The sequence below is a fragment of the Populus euphratica genome, unplaced genomic scaffold (assembly GCF_000495115.2).
Source record: "Populus euphratica unplaced genomic scaffold, PopEup_1.0 scaffold3.1, whole genome shotgun sequence".
In the NCBI taxonomy this organism is placed as follows: Eukaryota; Viridiplantae; Streptophyta; class Magnoliopsida; order Malpighiales; family Salicaceae; genus Populus; species Populus euphratica.
In genome coordinates, this window is record NW_011499847.1 from 269,994 (window position 1) to 280,946 (window position 10,953).

The 10,953-nt window shown below is 32.7% G+C and overlaps 3 protein-coding genes across 4 annotated transcripts in view; 1 reads left to right on the top strand and 2 right to left on the bottom strand.

The window, feature by feature from the left end:
* Positions 1–3,550: 3,550 nt before the first annotated feature.
* Positions 3,551–6,268, bottom strand: LOC105138987 (uncharacterized). Of its 2 annotated transcripts, XM_011045268.1 has the most exons (4): positions 5,943–6,268; positions 4,918–5,245; positions 3,855–4,083; positions 3,551–3,668 (listed from the first exon to the last, which is right to left on the bottom strand). In XM_011045268.1, the coding sequence occupies exons 1-3, from the start codon at positions 6,088–6,090 to the stop codon at positions 3,867–3,869; spliced, it is 693 nt and encodes a 230-aa protein (XP_011043570.1). In that variant the 5' UTR covers positions 6,091–6,268; the 3' UTR covers positions 3,551–3,668; positions 3,855–3,866. The 2 variants fall into 2 exon arrangements, with proteins under 2 accessions (XP_011043570.1, XP_011043566.1); XM_011045264.1 differs by lacking the exon at positions 3,551–3,668 and having other exon boundaries at positions 3,688–4,083; positions 5,943–6,267.
* Positions 6,269–7,348: 1,080 nt separating this feature from the next.
* On the bottom strand, positions 7,349–9,190 carry LOC105139002 (60S ribosomal protein L30-like). Its single transcript, XM_011045280.1, has 5 exons — positions 9,080–9,190; positions 8,869–8,974; positions 8,466–8,567; positions 7,697–7,765; positions 7,349–7,608 (listed from the first exon to the last, which is right to left on the bottom strand). Exons 1-5 carry the CDS (start codon positions 9,098–9,100, stop codon positions 7,568–7,570), a joined length of 339 nt encoding a protein of 112 aa, XP_011043582.1. The 5' UTR covers positions 9,101–9,190; the 3' UTR covers positions 7,349–7,567.
* Positions 9,191–10,875: 1,685 nt separating this feature from the next.
* LOC105110880 (serrate RNA effector molecule-like) overlaps positions 10,876–10,953 on the top strand; it is a 7,098-nt gene continuing 7,020 nt past the window's right edge. The window contains exon 1 of the mRNA XM_011006077.1: positions 10,876–10,933. Coding sequence (XP_011004379.1) covers positions 10,876–10,933 — 58 coding nt within the window. The remainder of the gene's footprint in view (positions 10,934–10,953) is intronic.

A 10,953-nucleotide genomic window follows, 5' to 3' on the forward strand; every position in this document is an offset into this window, starting at 1 on the left:
TAATTGAGATTAGATGATAAGTTTTAGTCTTGAAAGAAATCATGTAATGTAAGATAGGAGTCGCAGGGAATTTTTTTCTCTTCATTTTTTGATAAATAATATTAATGGAATTTTTGGTAATGCCTCAAAACTTGTACCACAAAAAAAATTATTTTTACAAAGAGAGTTTAATTATTGTAGAAATAATAAAAAACAAGAAGAAAGGTACCCAAAAACAAATGACAAGAAATTATTGCATATGCATCAACACATATTAGTTAATTTAATGTTATTTTTCTGTAAATTAAAGATATGTCTTGGAAAAAGAAGAAGAAATTTTACATGTTCAAACATTAACTGAATGGGTAGGCCGTTTGAAATTATATTTCAAATGATGTTTTTAAAATATTTAAAATATTTATTTAAAATTAAATTTTTATATTATTGGATTGTTTTAATATGCTGATGTTAAAAGTAATTTTTTTTAAAAATTATTGTAATATATTATTATAATATATTTCTAAATAAAAAATACTTGAAAAAACAATTAATATCACATTTTTAAACACGTTTCTGAATAAAAAATATTTAAAAAAACAACTAATATCACATTCTTAAACACCTTCTAAATCAAAGATATCATGCAACATATTCCGTGTGTAAAATGTGCAAGGAAATTATTAGTTGGAAGTGATTTTCATATAATTAGTCTTTTATGATCATACTTAAAAAAACATAAACATGTCAAAATGAGAGCTAAGCCGTAGTATGGCAAGAAATATAATTAACCGGGTTGTAATGATCAGATTAACCATGCAAAACATGTTCAAGCCCCAATCATGTCAATACCAATAAATAAATAAATAAATAAAAACAAAATTAATACTATCAAATTAACTAAAACAGTTGGTCTCGCGCGTGATCAATGAATTGAACCGATAATTTAATTAGTAATTTAAATCTCTTTCAGGTTAGTGTTCTAATAACAGTGTAAAATGATGAGGTAATTTCATTCTCCAAAAATACATAAAAATCCACTCTCTCTCGCTTGCTCTCTCTCTGGATGGCGTGGGACAGTTCATTCTCCGATGTCAAGAAGATTGGAAAGCGGCTGATCAGAAGTCGAAAGAGTCAAGGTTCAGGAAGGAAATTATGCTCTATCCTTCCTTACAAGGTGCATGTGATAATTTTATTTAGTTCATAAATAAATCGTGAATATCACTTCTCCATTTTAATTAATTTTTGCTGTAGAATTAATTTGCTTGCTAGTTGGCACACGCAGTATTTGAAAGGGACACACGGTTTTGGAGGGGAAGACCAGACTAGCCTCTCTCTTTTTTAATTATTTAAAATCGTTGAGAAAATATGGAGGTAAGAGGAAAGGGTAGTTGTATCATCGTCAATTAATGGTTTCGAGGGTCTAGGAAGGTAGCTTGGAAAGTAAGATATCTCCCGGCTTTAGCCAGGAAAACGCAACGGGGCAGGTAGCTTGACTGCGTTCAAGAACAAGCAGCCATGTAAAATCCCTTTCCTTGACTAATTAATGCAAACCAAAAGCCACCCTTCAACGATTCTTTCCACGCCAACCTAAACATAAATCGCTTTGTGCAGAAGAAACATGAGAAAATTGTTGCATGGTTTCTTTATTTATTTATCTCCAAAGCTCATGATGATATATATATATATTATATAATAGGTTGCAATAAAACAGGGAATCTTCTTGCATGTCGTCCATCGAGTGTTATCTTTGAACCCTTTTAACCAAGCCAGTAACCCTCCCATGCTTGGATTGATGCAACAAGGGACATAATTTTTTTATGATAATGTATCATGATCCAAACTACCGTCTGGATATTGTGATTTTCGAGCCTTTTCTTTCTGGGGTTTTGAGAGATTTTTTAATCTGCTGCTGCTGCTGCTAGCGATAACATTTGTTCCTTTTCCTTTGATAATATTCTTTTAATAACCTCAGATTAAGACTTAAGGCCTCTAGACTTGACGTTTTTTGTTCAATAACATCTGGTTCATGTGGTTTTCTTACCTTTCTAGGTTTTTTTTTTAACAATTTATGATTTTTTTTTTACTCTTATGGAATATTCATTTCATAAATATAGATAGATTGCAAACGATTTGATGAACAAAGTTGTTTAATAAGAGAAAGGAATGCCTCTGATGCAGCAGAACTACCAGTTATCGCAATGTATAAGATTAGTTTAATTATGGCTCTTTTTTCTCATACTAGTTATCTTTGAAGAGAAACTATCTAGATGATTATTTTTTAATGGCCGATAATTCACCATGAGAGATACAAGCCGTTTGGTGGGAATCATATATTTTTTAATACCAACTTGAAGCTGTTGATGAATTTTGTGAGGTTAGGTGTTTACTAAATACTTACATTGTTAGAATGGTTCATGGTGATGATGATAACCAAGTGAAAATGATGGTTTTTGAACGTGTCAAAGGCTGCTGCGGTCTGCTTCATCCGTGTTTTTCCCTTTTTCCCTGTCAACTTCTCGCTTGCTTGTTTTTACCTCCATCATTTCTATACTTTGGAAAGTGAACTCTCGTTTTCGCCGGCTTGCAAAAATCTTCTTGAAAATTAATTAGATATTCACTTGTGCAGATAAGTTTCAGATGCCTAGCTAGTTATTTTGTTGCCATAGATTGGCGTCTTTATAATAGTTAAGAGTAAATATTTTTTGTTTCTGATTTTGAATATTGAAATTAGGTTTTTAATTTCTTGTTATATTTTAAGCATGTCATTCACCATCAAATTGGGATAAATATTGGGATAAATATAGAATTGGATTGATGCATTAGAAACATTTATTTAGTCAAATACATGGTAGAATTAAATCCATTCTAGAGACTAAATAAAAAAAATTAGATTATTGGTCAACTCATGAGTCACTAGATCAACTCAAATTATTATTTTTATCAAAACAAAATCACTTTGCTATTTTAAAAAATTCATTAATATTAATATTTTCAGATTTAAATTAAGTTTAACTGGATCAATCAAATTACTAAAAACCTTATAGAGTTATTCAAATTTAATCGTTTAATATTATTTTTATTTTAACTTGAAAGCTAGCCCACATCATGCTAGCATGATTGTGAACTTTTCAAGTCATCCTACCACGTGGATTTGGATTTAATACCTCTGATAGAAACAGATTCACCAAGGAACGAGATCAGCTCTCCAAATGTTTCATGAATGGTTTGAACATGGATGCCATAGTAACTTCGACAAAAACATAAGGGCAGCTCACTTGTTTTGTGCAGACTGACCTCCACGCTCAAGCCAAAATTTCTCAACTCTCCTCTAGTCTCTACTATGATTTAAAATGAAGATAACATCTCTTGAATTAAATAAGTTGAATTGGTGGAACTTGTCACATCTGCATTTGATTTAAAATCTTTACTATGATATTACTTTTTTAATGTATTTTGGCAAGGTTAGGGACATGATATAATTTTAATGTATTTTATCAGATTGATCTGATAACACAATGACCAGGCCCAATTCCGGGTCAATTCTCGAGCTAAGCTCATGAGATGGGAAGCCTGCACAACAATCTTAACTATGCAATAGGATTTTTAGCACTAAAATGGAAGTCTGTAGTGAGATCCAAAATAATTCCATAATCTGTTCGAAGGCTAAACGTTGAGATGAAAAGGAGTTTCGAAAAACTGGAGTTGATATTCCCAAAAAGAAAATGTGTTTCATGACAAAATAATTTCATTACTGTACAGTTCGAGTTCCATTGGCTCTGAGAAACGTAACATGATAGACACCTAATGGCTAAAACTTGAATGCAATAAAGATACATATGTTGTAAGATTATAACAACACCCATAGCATGATACCAGAAAAGGATAGCTCAAAGGCCGATGAGTTTCCTATTCAAATGCTCCCCTGAGAAATCTCCATGTCCTTGGTGATCATGATCATGATCATGAAAAATAAGCGTCAAGATTCCTACCAAACATAGAACTGAACCAACAAGAAGTTTGTCATATCGCTCAACCCAATGAAACTTGAGCTGGCTGGCACCGTAGAATGATAGAGCCACAAGAGATGTCATCACAGTTATTGTGCTGCCACCAAAAAATGATCCAGTGTCAATCAATCTTTATATCGCGGCAAATAAACCTACATGGTTTTGACTATTGCACAACTTAACATTCAGAACGGCAACTAAGGAAAGATAAGAGAATGGTTTATCCAACTGTTTAATATCAAATATAAGAATTCCCACACAAATTAAACAAATAAACGTAGAGTGAATGTAACTTTCATATTCTGGACTTCTTTTTCCTCAAGCAAATTCCATGCAATTAATTTATGTTTCTAGTAAATATGGAGAGCCCAATAAGGTGGTCTGTTAAACAGGAAATCCAGCAATCCAAACACTTAAGTTTAGCTACCTGCTTCTAATTAATGGAAGAAACAACGACCCAACTCAACTAAATCTTTACTAACCAGATCTGGTATAAGAAAAGACACAATCTCAGTACGCCATTTGAATATGATTTCAAATAGTCTAGTTTAATTTAGGAACTCTTCATATAACCATAAAAGGAATGCAGGAACAGTAAATAAACACAGAGAGAAATTATTCTGCACCTGATAGTGGATGATTAGAGATCTATACCAGTAAGATGCACAAAAAGTAATCCAAACACCGATAAAAACTTCTGCATATTCATGTTAATAGTTTTGGACATGATTATTACACCAGAAAGCATCAAAAGGAGAGACTCCAATAAGAAATAAGAAATAAATAAAACTGGCAACCAGAAAATATACAGACACGGGTTCATTGATCATATTTTTATCCCAACCAAGATGAGCAGAGGCATATCTAAGTATGAAACTCCACAATAAGCAAAATAACTACCCAAAATGCAGAATGGACATAACATTGATACCTGAATAGCAGCACAATAATAGCAAGCACCATCATGGAGGATGAATTCCCAACAGCAAGAAAAACAGGGAGAGTTGTTGCACAAGGAGATAATGCAGGAACAAGGACAAGCCCTGCAACGGCCATTTTCTCCATAGGCTGGTTATGAGAATGACTATGCCCTCCTTTCCCAGACAGAAACAGTATCATATAACAACCACCAAGAATTATAAGCAAAAGCGAAGCAAGTTTGTGAACTGTTTCTTCACCAGCAATAGTATTCGCCATAGTAATTGCTGTTATACCAAGAAGTGAAGTAGATAGCACATGCAAAACTGCCCCAAATGCAGCTGCATAAGAAAACAAAAGCAATAATGATAACTACCACAGGCATGGCAACACCAATATTGTATCATAATACATAATGAGACCATAAATCATGAAATTTTTTAATTTCCAATACAAATCTGAATCTAGAATAGAACCAATGAAGTTGATCTCAAAACATCAGCATGACCAAATACAGTGCCAAGTTTTGAAACATTGTCGAGTTAAGAGTGTATTTGATAATGCCTTTGGATGTGCTATTACAAAGAGATTTTCCGCTGAAAAAGCATCCATTTTTGGGTGTTTTTCAATGATTTGACATAGGGATGCCAAAACCATCGAAGGCACCTAGAGAGCGCTTCCAAGCACTCGCTAACGCACTGCGAAACACACTCTTTGCCAACCCGATCAGACATTAAGACACAAAATTTAAAACCATCCAGCTTAAAATCACATCAGAAAACTCCAACAAAATTAAACACTAAGAAATCAAGCTAATCAACTTGGCAGATTCACATCACATTTTCATGAAAAAATAAATCATTTCAAGCACTAAACATGCAGTGCTATAGCAAATTGCTAAAGACGCAACCTTTTTCTTCATATGTTCTTAATAATCAAAACTCACTAATAATTTTCTATTTTCTTACAAGTACATAAAGAAAGAGACCCGGATCTAAACGGAAAAGCAAGGCAAGACAGCGGGAAGAGAGTACATACTGACAAGGAGAGTTCTGGAGAGAGTCCATTTCTGGGCACGCCCGACAATAGAGAAAGGAAGCCAATGTGTTGGAATGAAAGAATGGAGAAGAGAAACAGTGGCTATTCCTCCGATTGTTGACAGATCTTCTGCTGTGAAACTCTCCATTGTTTACTTCTGTAGTTAATTGCGCAAATGGTTTTTCAAAAATAAATCAATGATCTTACATTTACTTAACAGTAAGTTTTGATCGATGATTGTGGCGGCGGCGTGGCGGAAATGGATTTTGCGTTCCTCGAAGATACGGTCAGATCCAAAAGTATGGGAAATAAAAAGGACCTTTTTATGTTTGCTTTTTAGTTTTCATCAATAATTTTACTACGAATAATATGTGTAAAATTATATACCGAATAAAATTATTGTGATGGATAGAAGAATTCTGTTTTAAATTTGTTTTGAGATTTATTTTTGTTTAAAAATATATTAAAATAATTTTTTTAATATTATATATTAAAATAATCTGAAAATACTAAAAAAATATTAATTTTAAAAAATAAAAAAATTTTAATTTTTTTAAAATACTTTTTAAACACATAAACAAATAAATTATTAGAGCCTAACTTTAATAAATATAAACAGGAAATTAATTCATCTTTAATAAATATAAATAGGGATCTGATTAGGTGATAACTTGATTAGCTAAAGGAAAAACCTATTAAAACTTTTTTTTTTTTTTTTATAAATACTGACTTGTAACTTGCCTGAGTTGGCTTCCATGAAAAAACATATTAAACCAATTACACGAAATATATAATTTAGAATCTGAATTTTCTCTTTTCTTTGAGAAAAGAAAATAGATAGAAAAACTATAAGAGCTTGGATTTTTTAAAAATAGAAAAACTTGATTTTCTTTTTTCAATGGTATTTTCCTTTGATTTAGGATGCGTTCGCTTTTTATAAAACATTACCTGACATTTTTTTTCCTTGTCTGTAGTTTATAGAATAAAGAAATTAGTCTAGAAAAAAAAAAAAAAAAAGTCCCGCTCCTCACTCTTACTACTAAATTTGTGCTTACAGGGGCCAATAAAACCAGCAACGGGAGCAGGAAGATTGAAAACCTCTGGCACTCTATGGAGGTGTACATCCCTCGGAATTGAAAACCTTAATTTTTTTCTTCATCACTGGCTGTTCAGGATGAAAGTGCTGGAAGACCAGACAACATCAAACCATGGCCATAGATTTGACAGGTATAACTGGCACCAAGATAAAACCTATAAGGTGACCACAAAGCACCCGAAGCTGGTTATCATCCTTAAAAGCAAGTTCAGATGGATTTGATACACGACGTCGATGGCAATGAGCATCAAAGAGACTGAAAGTCTTAATCAGAGACTGTAACTTCTGATACAAGCCACAAAACACCGACTAGGAGAAGAAAATAGAGATAAAAATTAACACATGAAATAAAGTACTCTGATAGATTCACTCAGACATCTAGTAGATAGAAAATGGCTATCAAGGAAGCATAGAGGTTCAGAAAAATTGTGCTTGTTAACAAAATATCACAGTGCTCTCAATTGAAACCCGCATTCCAAATGGAAAAGGAACCAAAACTAAGTAAACATGCTATTGCTTGGAAACTGGGTCAATGATCACCAGGTACGCTCTTAATGATATCGGAATCACCTGAACAAAACACATGAGATTGCCACGATCAGAAAACAAAAATCACATAATGCATGTAAATATCAAAACGAAGGCCACTTCTATTTACCTGGATCAATAATGCTGAGGCAGCATACTCTGAAATATTTTCCACAAGCAGTGCCCAAGTCAACATTATCTGACACAATATTAAACACAAATTTTAATGAAAATAACCCAACTTGACAAAACTTGATAACACATGAACTGTTTAGAATTCAAGAAAGACTTTGCAGTTTGTTACAGAAAGTGAAGATCAAATTATGGATGAGCAGCTATTCTTTCATGAAAAAGACACAGGAGCAACAGCTCATGTCATAACACAGTGCAGGGAAACACCCATCAGAACCTCCTCTAATCTTTATAGCATTCTTTCATGAAAAAGACACAGGAGCAACAGCTGATGTCATAACACAGTGCCGAGAAACACCCATGAGAACCTCCTCTAATCTTTATGGGATTATTCAATGGACTAACCTTCAGATTTCAAATATATATTGCATGCTTTTCAGATGAGCTATGACCTTAAAATAGGTAACATCATCAAATGTCAATTTGAATGCTATACTGCACTTTATAGACTACCTAACCATTAATTATATCAAATAAGAAAAGAAACAATGAGCCATGCAAACATCAACCTTCATGATTTTGGTAAAGCCAGCCCTAAAAGAAAACCAATAGATTCCAGAATGAAAAAAAGAAATCAAATTCCTAATTTTAAAACACAAATTGACCCTGGATACAAAAAGCAAGCTTCTAAAGCTAAATTCATAACTAGACATGAAAATGCAATGAATGACGCGAGAGAGATGTTAGAGCAAATTCAAGAAACTCACTTCCATTGTAGTGATGAACTCCAACCTTGGCCAACATAGCATAATATTCAATCTCAGACTTTCTCAGAGGAGGACAATTGTTGGAGATGATGATAAGCTTCCCTGCAAACACAAACACACGTTTATTTAAGAAATCTCTTGACACATAAAACAAACAGACCCCACAAGAACCAAACCAAAAAACCAACCACAGCACTATTAAAAATCAGAAGGAAAAAAAAAGCGCACAGCTTTCTCCACTAAACAACCCTCACAACCTCACAGATCAAGGTAAAGTACCTCTTCAATCAGAACCCCTTTTAGAAAATTAAGTAAAACGCAAGCCCCATTAATCAGATCAACAAAAAAAACCTCAAATCACAAAAAAAACTAGGTGTAAAGGAGACAGAAAATAGGAGCTTGCCCTTTGAGTTTCTGAGAGATTTCAGCACAGTCTTGTACCCCAGGGTGTATTTTCCACTCTTCATGACCAGTGCCAGTCTGTTATTGATAGACTCATGAGTCTTCTTCTGCAATTATCAAAGAAACACAAGAAAGAACAGAAAAGTTTAATCGTTTTTTCAATTAAAAGAATAATTGGAAAGAAAAAATGTTGATGAGAGAGAGAAACTTACTGTCTTCTTGGTGGCCACCATGGTAGTGATGCGAGAGGTTTCTGCAGACAAAATGAAGGCTCGCCACAGCAAGAAACCCTGGCCCGATATAATCTCTCTATTTATATAGAGAGGAGGCTAGGGTTTTGTAGAATGTAATTGTTTGGGAGTGTAGTATTTTACGAGCGGGCCGGGCTTGGGATGCTCTCAACCTAGTTTTGCTTGTCCTGAGGTCAAGATTGGTAAAGTAGGTTTTTTTTATTTTATTTTGACAAAAATATTTTAAATTAATGCAAGTACATCGGGTTTAATGATAACGGTGCATGTTTGTTATTGGTAAACACGTATTTTCAAAAAATGTTAAATATTAAAAAAATGCTTTTCTATATAGCTTTTACCATTGGAATGTATATCAACAAAAAAGCTATATCTACATTATTTATTTAATATATTGATATTAAAAATATATTTGAATGTTTTTTGAAAACATATACTGTAAAAAGTAATCATCACTATAATAAAAATATTGTTATTAAATAACGGTGAGTATGCATATCTTAACACTATTTGTACGATTTTAATCATAATATTGTTTGCTTATTTTAATCCAAGGACAAGCATAAAAGGGATACTATTTATTTAATTCGTTTATAGTTGAGCATGCAATCATCAAATTTAATTAAATATTGGAGCAAATTAAATATTAAAAAAATCATATTCAATACCGGAGCAGATCAAATGGCTGCAGTGACTGGATTTTTTTTATTAAAATTTTTTTAGTTTTGAGATAAAAAATAATTAAAGTTGCTATGTATGATCCTACCATGTTCAGTTTTGGGAGACGGTGACAGTAAAATAGTTCATCACAGAACGAATTAGTCTATATTCAAGTATTTTTTTTAAGATTTGATTAAAAATTAAAATTAAAATTAAAATTAAACAGAGATTGTCATTCTGTAAATATACTACTGTTTTAGAGATCGAATCAGTCTTTTTTGTTTACCTGAAATGAAATATCTTGATACAATACTCTTTATTTTTTAGAAATCGTCAAGTTATATAAATCACACATGTAACAAAAAAAAATCTATTGATAAATATTTAAAAATATAATGGTGATTGTTTTTTATTTTTTTGAAAATATATTATAATAATAAAATTTTAAAATATATTTTTAAAATCAATATATTAAAACAATAAATAAATACTAAAATAATTAACTTAAAATAAAATTATTTTTTTATAAAAAGTAGATTGAATCATAGCTTCAATCGGGCACATGTATTTGTACAAATTAAAAGGAATATCAAGTAACAGGAAACTGGCATGCAAAGACTTAACGAGTCTGAACCATAGTTTTGCGGGTTGACCAGGGACCTATCAAATCAGGTTCAAGAAAAAATCAAGGAAGGTAAAAACCCGAGTGAGCCGGTAGAAAACCCTTGATAATTTGACAAGACCTGGAAAAAAAAAAATTATTTATTTCTTTTAACAAAATAATGTGGTTTTGTTTTATAAAAAATCTGGGGTCTACCCGGGATGATCTGATTAAAATCCATGACCCTTGATCCCGGGTCGATTTTAACATTTATTTCTTTTAACAAAATAATGTGGTTGGGTCTACCCGGGATGACCTGATTAAAATCCATGACCCGTGACCCCGGGTCGATTTTAAAAACTATTGGAGAAACCCATTCCCCAAGCACGCGAACACACCTTCTCATTTCTTCTCTGCTTTTTCCCCCAAAATTTTAAGCCCTCAAAAGTTCCTCTAGGGTTTTCACTACCTCAAAAAAAATCCCCAAACCCAAACCCCGATGGCCGAAGTCATTAACATGCCGGTCGATTCCCTCGACCATCGCGGCGGGAACGGCGGTGGAGGAGGACGGGACAGG